This window comes from Diabrotica virgifera, chromosome 1, assembly GCF_917563875.1.
Source record: "Diabrotica virgifera virgifera chromosome 1, PGI_DIABVI_V3a".
Taxonomy (NCBI): Eukaryota; Metazoa; Arthropoda; class Insecta; order Coleoptera; family Chrysomelidae; genus Diabrotica; species Diabrotica virgifera.
This window is the reverse complement of record NC_065443.1, coordinates 225,618,744-225,635,015: the sequence shown is the minus strand read 5'-3', so window position 1 is coordinate 225,635,015 and position 16,272 is coordinate 225,618,744. Positions and strand designations below refer to the sequence as shown.

At 33.0% G+C, this 16,272-nt stretch overlaps 1 protein-coding gene across 2 annotated transcripts in view; it reads left to right on the top strand.

Moving 5' to 3' along the window:
- Positions 1–16,272, top strand: part of LOC126882601 (trypsin-1-like) — a 189,234-nt gene that overhangs the window by 15,752 nt on the left and 157,210 nt on the right. Inside the window, exon 2 of one of the 2 annotated variants that reach the window (XM_050647583.1) lies at positions 9,965–15,461. The exons of the other annotated variant lie outside the window; for it this stretch is intronic. Coding sequence (XP_050503540.1) covers positions 9,965–10,518 — 554 coding nt within the window. The 3' untranslated portion in view covers positions 10,519–15,461. Of the gene's footprint in view, positions 1–9,964; positions 15,462–16,272 lie in introns of those variants that run through there. 2 annotated transcript variants of the gene reach the window in all.

Sequence of the window (16,272 nt, the reverse complement as noted above, 5' to 3'; positions counted from 1 at the left end):
GAAAGATCAAGTGTTAAAAATTAAACAAGATTGTGTTAATTTAAAGTGGTTTTGTGGCAATTGTTTTACGATAGCTGAAAATAGACTTAACAAAAACAAGTCTGAATATCAACTTAATGAAAAGAAAACAAAAGAAGTATTGGAAAAAACTTGTAAGTTAATTGATCTTATTGAAAATAATGGTACACTAACAAACAGTCAGCGTCAATGGAGCGATGTTGTAAAAACGAAAAAAACCGAACCACTTATTATAAAACCAAAAAATCAAAATCAAAATTGTTTAACAACAAAAACTGTATTAGCACAAAAATTTAGTCCAGTTGATATAAATGTGTCGGTTGAAAATGTTAAATCTTGTGCTAAAGGGTCGATTGCAATTCATTGTAATAATAAGGAGTCTTTGGATAATTTGAAAATTAATGCTGAAAAAGTTCTTGGAGCAGATTATGAGATAAAAATTGCAATTATATCTAAACCTAAGATCAAGATCATAAATGTCCACGAAAAAGACATTGCAGATATTGACAGCTTTGTTGATAGTTTTAAAAAACAAAATTTGACTGACGGTATAGAAACTTACATTAAAATATTACGTAAATATAAATCGAAAACTAATAACCGTAATGCACTTAATGTAATAGTGGAAATTTCAGCAGATATATTTAATTATCTAATTAATGAAAAGGAAAAAATACATATAGGATGGAATAGCTACAGATTTTTTGAACACGTAAATATTATTCGTTGTTTTCGGTGCTGGAAATTTGGACATTTCGCAGATAAATGCACTTCACAGGATGTTTGTCCATTATGTGGAGGTCAACACAAAAAAGATGAGTGCAGAATTACTAACGATAATTTTACTTGTGTTAACTGTAAATATGCAAATGAAATTCTTAAACTTAAACATGTTAATTATAACCATAATGTATTTGATAGAAATTGTAGTAGTTATCAAAGACAGTTATTAAATGCCAAAGAAAGAATAGGGTATAATGTCTAGCCATCAAAGACGCCTTCAAATATTACACGCACAAATAAAAAGTGTACAGATAATCTTCTTCTTTCTTGTATTAATGCTGAAAGTTACTATAAACATTGCGATGAAATCAAACTTTATGTTCAGGTATATGACCCACACATTTTATGTTTAACGGAAACTTGTATCACTAGCGATTTTTCAGATTCTGAGCTACAGATCCCTGAATATGTAATGGCGCGTTGTGATTCTAGTAGTCGTCATACAGGAGGAGTTCTAATTTATACGAAAGAATACATAAAAGTCAATAATATCAAAACATTTATTATTGACAAGAGTTTGTGGGTTTTGTCTTTGGATGTTGTAATTAATGGATCATATTATGGAATAGTGGGTATTTATAGATCGCCAAGTGGTAGTATAAGTGAATTCATTGATGTATTTTTCAAGTGGATGGATGATTATTATGAATCACATAGTAGTTGTAGTATAGTCATTGCTGGAGATTTCAACATACATTATGATAAAAATTGTCAGGGTAACAGTAAATTGAAAGAATATATAGAAAATAATGGAATGCAGCAACTTGTAAATGAATATACAAGAATTTTTAAAGATTCAGAATCTATGATTGATCTTGTCATAAGTAATGACTATACGTTAACTGCTCATGTAGAAAAAAATTACATAATATCTGATCACTGTATTGTCCATGTGCTCAATAATAAAGTAACTAAAAGTGAAGTCATTGAAACAAAACAAATTCGTTCTAAAATAATATATGATAATATGGTAAACATGTTGATTGAAAAAGATTGGGCATATTCTTCGGTAAACATCGATGAGGTTACTGATACTTTCATAAGTAATATCGTAGATGTTTTGAATAGAGTGTCACCAGTTAAGACTGTGGAAGTTAAGAACTTTGGTAATAAATGGTTTGACAACACTTGTAAATTGGCAGTTAAGAATAAAAATCTTGCTTATAAAAGATTTTTGTTTACCAACGATTGCGTAGATTGGAATAACTATAAAATTGAAAGAAATAACTGTGTTAGAATTTTAAAACAAGTTAAAATTAGATTTTATGAGTCAAATATTGATAGGAATAGGGGTAATTCTAAACAAATGTGGAAACATCTCAAACAGTTAGTAGGAACTAATAAAACTATATCACAATTTCAAAGTCTTGAACATGAAGGTGTAACATATAGTGTAAATTTGGCAAACATATTAAATCAATATTATGTTGATAGTATTAAAGATATTATTGTAAGTTTTGACCAAAATAGTGATATTAATTTAAATTTGCAGACAGCTGTTTCATCTGATGTAAATTTTGAAACTTTTGAGAGCATATCACTAAACCAACTATATGATATAATCAGATTTCAATATAAAAAAAATAGTACGGATGAAGTAGGTCTTGATATTATCAAAAATCTATTTCATGTGTTAGGTTATCCTCTATTAAATTTAATTAATATGAGTTTAGAGAAGGGCCTGGTGCCCAAGCAATTTAAAATATCAACTATAGTTCCTGTTCCAAAAGTTCCTAATACTAATAAACTTGATCAATTACGTCCGATAAATATGCTCCCATTTTGTGAAAAAGTTTTAGAAATTGTGGTGTACAATCAGCTGATTAAATTTATTACTTCAAATAATATCCTGTATAATTACCAGTCTGGATTTAGAAATTCTCATTCATGTGAGACCGCATTAGAGTTAGTTGTCTCAGATATGAAAAGTATTTTAGATACGACAGGGGTCGGTATATGCGCAGTTTTTATAGATCTCAAAAGAGCATTTGAAACAATAGATCGTCATATACTTCTTTTGAAATTAAAGAAATATGGTTTTAACGGGACAGTTTTTAATTGGCTGGAAAATTATCTGTCAAATAGGTACCAAAGGACTAAATTAAATAGTGAAATGTCAAATCCACAGTTAAATGATATTGGTGTGCCGCAAGGCAGTGTACTTGGACCTCTACTTTTCATATTATACATTAATGATTTGGGAAACGTATTAAGTAAATGTAAAATTCATCTTTTTGCTGATGACACATTAATATATTTTTATGGGAAAGATTTTGTTGATGTACTGGACACGATGAATCGTGAATTGCATTTATTAACTGAAAGATTTAAGTTAAACAAATTGAAAGTCAATGAGTTACAATCCAAATACATGTTTATTGGTAATAATACTCTTTTCGGGAAATTTTTAAGTTTGGATGTTCACATTAAATTAAATAATGAAAAAATTGAAATGGTTCAGGAAATAAACTATTTGGGATTCATATTGGATAGGGAACTAACTTTTAGTAAACATGTTGATTACATTTGCAGAAAGATAGGGAAAAAATAGGTTTTTTTTCGAAGAGTATCACCATTTTTGACATTTCAAACTAAATTAACAATTTATAATTCGTTAATATTACCTCACTTTTTATATTGTTGTTCATTGATTTATACAGGATGTTCTAATTATGACAGGCTTCAAATTCTCCAAAATAAGGCTATGCGAGTAATATTGAGATGCAATCGATATACTCGAATTCAAGATATGCTGAAAACTTTAAATTGGTTAAAAGTTGAACATTTTATGTATGTCCAATCTATGACATTCTTATTTAAGATGGTAAACCATTTATTGCCTGAGTATTTGAACAGTCAGTTGGTCCCGATAGCAAATGTTCATGAGCATAGCACTAGAGCTGCAAATTCAATAAATTTTTATGTTAGAACAACCAACAAGTCCAGTTCAATGAAAAGCTTGTTTCATAAAGGAATTGTACAGTTCAATAATATACCTTATCACATTAAAAATAGCCATAATGCAACTATCTTTAAGAGATTATTAATCCATTATATTAAAACTAAGACCTAGAAACCAATTGGCAATGTTTGTTGTACTTCCAGTGTTTTTATTTTTATTTTATTTTCTCTTTTTTTTGTTTATATATTGAATGTTTCTGATTCATTTAATTTGACAATGCTTATTTCTTTATTTGTTTAGTCTCATGTTTTTAATTTTTGTAATACTTTATGATAATTATACAGCGCTCCTTGCCTTGACAATTCTTATGTAATTTGTACAGGTGTGGAGTGCAATGTTTTTTGTTTTGTGTATTATCTATTATGATAAATAAATAAATATCTATCTATCTAATTAAACGCACCGTTGAAGAAAAACAGGCATACTGTCCATATAAAAGAAAAATAAGAAGAAGACAACATATTATATTTCCGTCTATTGGCGTTATTTTGCCGGTTATTAGCGCACTCGTCACTGTAAATCAAATTATACTGTTATGGTTGGTTAATTAATCATATTTTGTAATTTTAAACTTTATGGTCTTGTTTGCTATTTTAGTTTAATTTAAAATTATGCTTGTACGGTTATTGTAATTGGTTTTCTGCTCTATTCTAAAAAAATGTATTTTCTCTTTTTATTGAATTTGGCTTGTCCGTAAATAACTGTGATAATCTCGGGCAACAAATTCAATCGAAGACAGGATTAGTTTTTATAAGTCATTTATTTTGAAACCAAACATACAAAAGAAAAGATAATTAGCGTTAATTACTTGTTAATTTCGTTATCAAAATATAATTACAATCTACATATCGGACTTTCGTAAATCTCTGGTTGGTGTGACAACCTTTGATAGGTATATGAATAATAATAATAAACGACGATTGGGGGGGATTAGGCATTTAGTTCTCAACACGAAATATATGTACTATAAGGAGAGGAAATATCTTGCTCAACTCTCCAGATGGTATAAACAGTAAGAATAGCTTCGCTCACCACACATATCTTAGAATGGGGGCGAGATTCGTCAATTTCGCTCAACGCGCCAAATTGACGGGGATTCGGAAGGTTTCGGAATATGGTAGGGATACGTTTAATTCACCTATTATATCTGGTTGGTTATTCTCCGAACAGCAGCGCACAGAGAATGCCCTAATGGTTTCTTGTTCCGTCTTTTATACTATCAGAGACGGTATCAAAACACGTTTTGTTTAATACATAGGCCTACTCTAGACGATAAAATTATGTTATCGTCACATAACTAAATATATTGTGTCAAATTTAGTATATTTCAGCTACACTCACCGGCAAAATTAACGCCCACCTAATATTTTTTTCAATTTTCAAAAATTATCTATCTTGGACCACATTTTATGAAAGATACGGTGAAAACCACCATCGAGGAAAACAAAACACTAAAATTTTTGAAAAAAAGTCTTTAATCAAGACATGCTTAGCAAAAATCCAATGTTCAAAAATCTTCGAAGCATATTCAAACAAACATAATTTTGACAATCATAGTCTAATTAAAAAAATTAGGAGTATTGATAATGGGTGTTGTAGCCTCTTGCCCTTAGGACTTCTTGGAGACGGTTTGGCAATCCATTCGTATTCTGGATATCCGATTGGGGATATTGTGCCACCATAAATTTTGTAAAAAAAACAAAATGTAACTTTTATATTGACATGTATGAGTAAGTATCTATTGAGTGCACTCTGCTAGTTTATGGAACAAAAACGCCTGTGTATTGATAGATAACATTGCCAAATTTCGAAACGAAATGAAACACAGTTAGTACTTACTGTACTTACAAATTTTATGTCTTACTAAGATTTGATTAAAACAGTAGAAAATAAAAAGTCCTTATGTCTCTGGTGAAAATCCGCAATATAATTTCTGCTCTACTAAGAAAACATAAATGTACATTTGCCATACATGAGTCACGGTACAGTGACCACTACGATCCAATATATTTATTCTATCACTTTCTGGACTCTTGCAATACTAATTGCGACGTACTGGAAAATCATATTCAGCATTTGTAATTATTATAAAAAAAGCATGTCAAAACCACTTAACCTGAGTTTCAGTCTGATCCGTTTTTTTGGTTTTGGGAAGAGATGAAAACTTAATTATGGGTTCATTTTGACCCAAGTATTACAACGGGAACACAACAATGGTAATTCACTTTTAAAGCTAAAATAAAGTACTAAAAAACTCGAAAAACACAAAAACACAGTATACCTTCAACGTGAAAGAAAGTAAATAATGGCTCTTAGCTCGGTTACGGCGATAGCCACTAGAGGGCGTATCGCTTAGGACGAGATGCCAATTGGGTTAAGATAAATCCCGACCTCATTAAGGTACTCACTGGTGAATCTTGCGGTATGGCAACGGCATTGCCATGGATTAATCTAAAGTTTTCACCAATGAACGGTGCGCAAGGTATGCCATGGTCTTGAAAAACTTTTTGCACGTATCTTTGAGCATTTACACTGGTGCTATCTAGCCGAACAAGATCCGTACGAGCTTGGTAAGAGATACCTCCCCAAATCATGATTGACCGGTAAGCCACTGTTTCGGTTATAGTGCATGGAGCAAGCCTTTTATTTTGACGCCTGTAGACAAGCTCACGTCCATCTGGACCTCTTAGAGCTATTCTTATTTGGTGTGGTTTGGTCCGGTGTTGGAAGGATTAGCCGTCTACTAGTAGACGTTTCCAGGGGACGCCGTCAATAGTGTTTACTGTTTTGTAGTTGATGTGGCACTACTGATCTCGTGGAGGCTCCTTCCGTGTCCTCCTGAACCCTCAACACGCATAGGCGTTGCAAAGCACATAGAGATAATTAAACAGATTGCGGACGAGCGGCATGCCCTATACAAAGCTCGAACACCACGAAAGCGACTAAAATCCAGGAAAAGCTTCCTTAGAACAGTGCAGGATGAACCAGCTGAGTATTTTCCTCTCTCTAAGGTTCAATGGACCGGCCAGTCTCTAGACTTTAAAACTTGGAAAACTATGAATAGGATAAGAACGGGGATCGCTCCAGTGAAGTCAAACATGGTAAAATGGAGGAAAATAGACCAAGGTGATGTGAACTGTGACTGTGGAGAAACGCAGAATATGGAACATCTTTTTACATGCAGAAACTGTCCTTATCGGTGTACCCTCGAAGATTTGTGGCTCGCCAACGAACATGGAACCGACGTAGCCCGATACTGGGCCGACATTTTATGAATGACTGTCCGGACACGATAAAGTAAAGTAAAGTAAGAGCTATTCTGCTCTGATATGAGAACCGTATGTTCTTCCATTCCGCCACAGTCCAGTTGCAGATTCTCGCGCAAAACCAAGTGCGGGCTGGACAGAAAGCACTTAAATTTATTTCTGTCAGACTTCTTCTAGTGGTACGTTCACTCACACTAACATTTCTCACCTCAAAAAGACACGTACGAGCAGTGCGACAGCGATTTCTCAACACCTTGTTGACAGTGAAGCGGCCATCTCGAATTGTGGTCCATCGGTTCTTTTAACACAATTTATAGAATAAGCATCATAGCAAAGAAATGGCTCTCTTCTACTTTTGTCACAATCCCGAAGACGAATATAGCCAGAGAGTGTTCAGACTACAGAACTATACTGTCGTGCTAAGCCCAAAGGCGGTAACTGATTTTTTATCGAAAATGAGATTGTTGTATTTCTAGGGTAGAACACGGTATTTAGAATATATTTACAAAGTTCTTGCAGTTGCAGAAGTATTATAATGGGTATCTAGAATATATTTACAAAGTCTTTGGAGTTGTTGGGCTTAGCACGGCAGTATAGCATTGATGAGTTTTACACACTAAAAGTAGTTTTAAAAATAATTCACAAAATAATATTTAATAAACTAGAAGAGGACATAAGCGCCACACAGTTTGGATTCAGAAGTGGACTGGGAACACGGGAAGCGTTGTTTGGTCTTAGTGTGTTAATGCAAAGATGTTTGGATGTAAACCAAGACCTCTACCTAGGTTTCATAGATTTTGAGAAGGCCTTCGATAAAGTCAGACACCAAAAGCTGTATGAAATCCTAAGAAGCAAAAACATCGACAGGCGCGACATTAACATCATATCCAGGTTGTACTGGGGACAAACAGCAAAAATCAAGGTTGATAATGAGTTAACCGAAGAAATTGAAATTCGTCGAGGTGTGCGTCAGGGTTGGGTGCTTTCTCAACTACTATTCAATATATATAGCGAAACAATATGTCAGGAGGCGCTCCTAGAGCAAAACATTGGTATAAACATTAACGGAGAGTTAATTAACAATATACGATACTCTGATGACACGCTAATAGTAACAGATAACCTAGCAAATTTACAGTATTTGATGGAAAACATAAACACTCATACCAATAAGTATGGTCTAAAACTGAACATCAAAAAGACTAAATTCATGATTGTAACGAAGAAGCTAGACACCAATGTGAATTTAACCATAAATAATCAGCCAGTTGAAAGAGTTACGTCCTACAAATATTTAGGGGTTTGCTTCACTGATACTAATGACCAGACAAGAGAAATCAAGAGGCGAATAGAGATAGCGAGACAATCGTTTGTCAAAATGAAAAAGTTCCTATGCAGCCGGGACATAAATATGAAGTTAAGAACAAGAATGTTAAGGTGATATATTTTCTCCGCTCTGCTGTACGGCATGCAAGCTTGGACACTGAAAAAGATAAACATCAAAAACATTGAGGCATTCGAGATATGGTGTTACAGGAGAATGTGGAAAATACCATGGACAGAAAGAGTAACAAATTAAGATGTTTTGCTGAAGATGGGGAAGGAATGCGAAGTCATAAAAACCATACAAACGAAAAAACTGGAATATCTAGGCCACATAATGAGAGGAGAAAAGTACTCTCTGCTAAGACTCATAATCTAAGGAAAAATCTCGGGAAAGAGAAATGTGGGACGTAGGAGGATTTCCTGGTTGCGAAATTTAAGGAAGTGGTATGGGTGCAGTTCAATACAGTTGTTCAGAGCTGCAGCCGACAAAGTTAAGATTGCTGTGATGGTAGCCAACCTCCGATAGGAGACGGTACTGCAAGAAGAAGAAGATGTCGGCCTTGACCCGGCTTGCGGGTGTATGAACCTGTCTCTCGAAATCGTATGATAGCATCTCGTACCATATGGCGTCCCCTACATCCTTCGGAGAGCCGCAGACGGCTGCGGTAGAGGAGTGACACAATATCCCCAATCTGATATTGAGGATATCGTGAATGGATTGCTGAAACTGCTCCAAGATGTCCTAAGGGCAAGAGGCGGCAACACCCATTATTAATACTCATATATGTTTTTTTTAATTAGACTATGGTTTTCAAAATTATGTTTGTTTGAATTTTCTTCAAAGATTTTTAAACATTGGATTTTGCTATGCAACTCTTCATCTTCTGGTTCCTATCCGTTTCGGATGTTGGAAATCATATTGGCAATCATAACCTTGCTCGCTGCGGCTCGATACAGTTCCGTTGAGGTTTTCTTAAACCATGTTCTCAAATTCCACAGCAATGATATTCTCATTCTACCGGGTCCGTGCTTACCTTTGACTTTACCTTGTAATATGGACTACAGCAGGGAGTAACGGTGCTGATTTCTCATAACGTGTCTCAGATACTGCAATTTTATGCGTTTGGTGGTAAACACAATCTCCGGTTCTCTCTTCATTCGTTCTAGAACTTCCCTGTTCGTGATCCTTGCTGACCATGATATTCTCAGAATTCTTATATAAAGCCACATCTCAAATGCTTGCAAGTTTTTTAATAGTGGTGTCTGTAAGCGTCAATGCCTCCGCTCCGTACAATAATTCCGAGAAAACATAGCATCTCAAATGTCTCATTTTTGTATCTAGGGATATGTTGTGGCTTTTGAAGATGGCGCTCATTTGTTAAATACAATTCTTGCCCTTCCTATGCAGCATTCCTTTATAAGTGATCTTTTTTCAAAAATTTTACTGTTCTGTTTTCCTCAAAGATGGTTTCCACCGTATCTTACATAAAATGTGGTCCAAGATTGATAATTTCTGCAAATTGAAAGATATACAAGGTGGGCAGTTAATTTTGCCGGTGAGTGTAGGTATATTTTTTGGCGAAAAACTATACGTTAGTTTTTATTTTAGGTTTTCCCCCAGCGAACGCATTGGAAAATATGAAAACAATATCCGTACTTACTTGTAATAAAGAAGAACATATGAGTCAACCTGTTCAAGAAAATGTATTAAAATGTGACGTTTGTGGTCAGTGTGACTTTGTCAATAGGAGTTCATTCATTAAACACATGAAAATTCATACTGGAGAGAAACCATACAAGTGTGAAATTTGTTTTAAGAAGTTTACCAAAACAAGTGTCTTGAAAATACATATGAGAGTGCACACTGGGGAAAAGCCTTATAAGTGTGAAATTTGTTTTAGGCAGTTTAGCAACGGAAGTAATTTAAAAAAACATTTGAGAGTGCACACTGGAGAAAATGTGAGACTGCACACTGGAGAAACGCCTTACAAGTGCGAAATTTGTTTTAAACAGTTTGCTGAAAGAAGAAATTTAAATGAACACATAAACGTTCACACTGGAGAAAAACCATTTAAGTGTGAAATTTGTTTTAGGCAGTTTGGCCAAAAAGGTTCTTTGAATCGACATACGAGAATGCACAGTAGAGACGCCTTACAAGTGTGAAGTTTGTGTTAAGTCGTTTTATCACCTTGATCACATGAAACAACATATGAGTTGGCATACTGGAGAAAAACCTTATGAGTTTGAAATTGTTTGAGACAGTTTGCGCAAGAACCTTCTTTGAAACGCCATATGAGTTCGCATACTCGAGAAAAACCTTATAAGTGCAAAATTTGTTTTAAGCAGTTCTCTTACTCAAAAAATTTAAAACGACATACGAGAAACACTTGCACACTTGAGAAAAACTAAACCAATGCGAGATTTGTTTTGTGCAGTGTTTAACCTTCCAGCGGTGACGCATGACGTAAGAAATTTACACATTACTGGTGATCTCGGTCTGTTGAACCGATAGCGACATATCGCTTTATATATTATACACACACATTTTTCAGATAATTATACTTAATAAAGGGCTTAGATAATAGTAATTGTTTAGAACAAGAGATAGTAAGAGATAATTTATTTTTTTATTTTTTTTTAATGTTGTAATATTTACAATCTGTCCTTAACTAAGAACAATAGGTAAATTATTTGACAAAAATTGAAAATTTGACCTGTAAAGGGAGATCCAGTGATCACCCTCTGTACATAAATTAAATTAAAACAAGTTAAAATAAGTTTAGTTATCAAAAAATTATTCGAATCTTCTTGCTAGGTCCACTACTGTGAATCTCTTCAGGCGTCGTACATCATTGTGGTCATCAGTGAGGTTGCTGGCTAATTCGTTTGGATGAGATTCTAGTCTCTTGGAATATTTTTTGTAATATTCTGTTATTACTGTTTTTATGGATGGCACATTGAGGTCTTGCTCTATCACATAGTTTGGCACGTACCAAGGGGCATTCAGCATTGTTCTAAGGACTTTGTTCTGGAATCTCTGCAGTATTTCTAGGTTAGTTTCACTGGCTGTCCCCCAAAGTTAGATACCATAGGTTCACACTAGTTTTAATATAGTTTTATATATCAGCAGTTTGTTTTCAAGAGATAGTTGAGATTTACGACTGATGATCCAGTACATTTCTCGGAATTTTATTCCTAGTTGTTTTCTTTTTGTAAAAATGTGCTTTTGCCCAGTTAATCTCCTATCAAGATGGATTCCTAGGTACTTGACAGTATCGGTTTGTGGGAGTTGCGTTTCATTTAGTGTTACAGATGGACAATATAGATCCGATAGAGACATATCGCTTTAAATATTATAAACACACATTTTTCAAATAATTATACTTAATAAAGGGCTTAGATAATAGTAATTGTTTAGAACAAGAGATAGTAAGAGATAATTTAAAAAATGTTTAATAAGAAAACTCAAAAAAGTAATAGAACAAGTAATTACTTATAATGTAACTAGTGATGAAGTATAGTAAATATGTATTTCGTCTTTTGAATCGTCAACAATATATTAAAGAGTCCATTTATTATTAGGTACTCCCGTTAAAGGGGATGCCGTTAGACAAAAATGTACAAACCTTCTTAAAATTGTTAAAAAAATTATTCCTTTTAAAATATACTCAAATTGTATTTTTAAACATCTTATTTATTTTATATGGTATTTAACTTCACTATCAAATGTCATGTATATTTTATTAATAGCTAGGCAATTTAAAATTTATTTTCACATTGACAGATATGTCAAACTCGAACGTGAATAACGCATCCTTTGCTGCAGTTTTGCTGATATAAATACAAAATATATATACAAATGAAAACAATATAATTCCTTTATTCAATTATAAACATATCATTTTAATATAACGATACGTATATAAGCTTAAGTAACGTACCGATACCGCGAGGAGTAACCGCAAGCTAGGTCTGGCGTCACGATTTTTGAATGACGCCCAATACGATTTTACACCCGCTCAAATTCCATACCAAACGATAAGAAATATTCACTTCAAAAACATTTGAGAGTGCACACTGGAGAAAATTTGAGACCGCACACTGCAGAAACGCTTACAAGTGCGAAATTTGTTTTAAACAGTTTGCTGACAGAAGAAATTTAAATGTTCAAACATAAACGTTCACACTGGAGAAAAACCATTTAAGTGTGAAATTTGTTTTAAGCAGTTTGGCCAAAAAGGTTCTTTGAATCGACATACGAGAATGTACACTGGAGAGACGCCTTACAAGTGTGAAGTTTGTGTTAAGTCGTTTTATCACCTGAATCACTCATGCAACAACATATGAGATCGCATACTGGAGAAAAACCTTATAAGTATGAAATTTGTTTGACAGTTTGCACAAGAACTTTCTTTGAAATGCCATATGAGATCGCATACTGGAGAAAAATTTTATAAGTGCAAAAATTGTTTTAAGCAGTTTTTTTACTCAAAAAATTTAAAAGGACATTTGAGAGTGCACACTTGAGAAAAACCAAACCAGTGCGAGATTTGTTTTAGCCAGTGTTTGACCCAGAGCCGGATTTAAGGCAGTGGAGGCCCCTAGGCAGAATTGGTGTGGGGCCCTACCTCCTACCATTAAAAAATGTTGTTATAACTATGGTATACAGCCAACTACAGAATTTTCCCTTTTAGAAATAAAAAAAGATGTTGATCTTCTTTTATAAAATGATCTATTTTTAAATAATAAAAATACAAAAGCTGTATCTTGTTACAGTAAAATATTTAAAATAAACATTATCTAAATAGTATTCAAAATAAACATATCTTGTAAAATGTATGGTTAAAGTCCGGGTACTTTTAGAGATTTTTTAATTGAAAATTCCATGATTATGTCTGACGTGTCTAGTTGCTAAGACATCGTGTTCTATGCTCATTATAGAGAGATGATTCAAACGCTCTTGGCTCATCATAGACCGAATTCGATTTTTAATTAACTTAAATTTTGAGAATGATCTCTCTCCACTGCAGTTAGTTAGCATCAGAACTAAATATAAACGAAGTGTCACCACAACGTTTGGAAACGCATAATTCACATTATTTTCTTTTAGCAGTCGGTACATTTTAAGATCTTATAGATATTTGAGGAGCCGATTTCCTCTTTAAATGAATTGAAAAATTCTCCAAATTGTACCAGTTCGATACCTAGGTTTTCATCTAAATCATTGCTATAAATGTTGGTAAGCTTCAGTGAGTGAGCTTAAATTTCATTGGTAGTTAAATTTTTCAAATAATGTAAAAATCCAAAGTTGGAATGAATGGATTCATATGCAGAAAGCCTCTGACTTAAAAAGGAAATAAAGTGATCTATAATAGCGATAAAATTTTGAGTCCTGAATTTCTGATATTGTCATTTCAGTCTCTGAAATATTCCTTAAAAGAATATAAATTCTTTAAGTGATCTAAGTGCCGCCACTCCTGAAAGGTCAATATTTGGATCTTGAAAAATAGACTTGTGCTGTTTGTCCTCTCTAAGATTTCATTCCAAAATATTGCAAATATTCCTGTTTCCAGCACTTACTTTACTTTTTCGTGTCTGGATCCGACTACAGTTTTTCTGCCCAATATCGGGCTACGTCTACAGCCTTTGTATTTGCGAACCATAAATCATCGAGGGTGCACTGTGATGGGCAAAGTCTGCATACTCTCAAATGGGAAACTCATGCTTTTATTTTATAAACTTCGTTCACCGTTGACGTTAACGGTGGGAAGATTCATCTTTTTCGTTGTCGTATGCCGTTGTAAGCAGGATCACAGAACATGAACAATAAGCTGTAGCGTCATAAAAAATAAAATCTGACAAGGTTTCTCAAAACAAACTAAATAATTATAATTATTTGCTTATGTTTGTGAATACAGAAAACATTAAAGTTTCAATATACCATATACCTATATAATTTAATTTCAATTGGAGTGTTCAATTATATGGTAATGGTAAGAAATAATTTAAAATCGATTTTTCCTATATTTCATTAATTTTTATTATTTCAGCTAATATAGATATCTATTAAAAACAATATTGTATAGAGCTTATGCAAAATTGTGAGTTCCATTATAGGCTATAGCATAAAGTCCATAAAGATTACAAGTAGTAGTACATAAGTGGTAGTAAGAATACAAAAAATGTTTTGGTAAAATTTCAATTTTTTCATTGATTTTAGTGGATGTGATCCTGATCGTTTTACAACAGGAAAAAATAAGTTTCATACTAGAACTGAGGCATCAGAAAGTAACTGACCCTGTTAACTGAAAGTAACTGACGCAATCAATAGTATACACTTTTTTTACTAAGAACCCTGGATATAAGGATCTTTTTGCAACATTCTTCCAAGTTTAGTGTCAGTCTATATATTTGTGGTTTATTAATTCTTATAATTGTTTTATAAGGGACATTTAAGTCAACAAAGGAAATTTAAAAAAATGAAGAAGGCAGCAATTTAAACTTCAACTTCCACTGTCTCTTATGCACCTGTTGAAATTATATTTGAGGACGAACCTATAGCAGACACATCACAAGATGTGCATACATTTAACTCCAGAAAAATCTAGTCTGTTAGTCATTTTCTTTTATGTTCAGTACTTAAAAGTGAGTTTTCATTTCTTACAGTATCAATTAGGGCATTACACTCAAATTTAATCACTGCTTCATAAAAAATGGTAGTTAGTCTTGTTTCTCCAACAGAAAAAAGTATTTTAAATAATACATTTTCTCAATATGTTCGTGCATGCTTGGAGGCATTGAATCCTGAAGATGCTGCTGAGGGAGTACAAGTATTACGTAACTCGATTTTTGAAGATTTTTGACCCCCCCCCCTACGTAACGCACTGTAATGGGCATTTAACTATTACTTAACGCAATTTTTGAAGATTTTTGACCCCCCCCCCCAACCTGCGTTACGTAATACTTGAGCGACCCCTGAGGCAAGGAAGCAGATATGTTCATAGTTAGAGTAGTTTTTCTTACATTGTTATTAATTTAGTTTGTTGTTTTAATGTTTATAGATTACTTAGTTTGTTTATTGATAAGAAATAAAACAATTAATTGTACTGCTTGCTGTCTTTTTATTTCTTTACTTATGTAATAATAAAATATCACAACAAGAAAGTTTACAAAATGATGGAAAATAATATTTTAACCAACAATTTTTTTTAAATATTTATAAATAATATATGAAGGGTATAGACGAAGAATGGCAATAGTCCATTTGGATTGATTTCGAACAAATTGAAAATTAAGATTTAACTTATAATGTCAAAGTAATTATTATTATTCTTTAAATTTGACTTTATAATAAGTTAATAAATATTAATTTTAAATTTTTACAAATAAATTCAAATGAACTATTGCCATTCTTCTGTACCATTCATATAGGTATATATCGACAGTTAAATACTGAAACCTCATAAGTTACAATCTACAACTTTTCAGTAGAGCGAAAAACTTCTCTGCTTAGTACAGGCTTTTTCTTTCTCAGTATTTATATTTAATACTTAAAAAAAATACCAAAACATACTTTTTAACAGAAGAGATAAAAATATGTACTAAGCAACGAAGTTATTTCGCTATTCTGAAAAGTTGTAGATTTTGAAGTTTCAGCATTTAACCGTTGATATAATAGACTCTAGTTTTTTATTGAGGTTACAGTCATTGATTTGTAAGGGGCAGGATAAGAGAAACTCTTTGTTACTATCGATTATAACTATAAATATAGAAAAGGAAAATTATTGGCAACAAACTCACAATGTGGATACAAAAAAACTATAGCTCAGCGCGAAAAAATGTATAGAATGTAAAGTAAATAAAAAGTAGCCAAAAATATAATGTGCAAATTTCAGATCAATCCGCGTAGCCTTACTA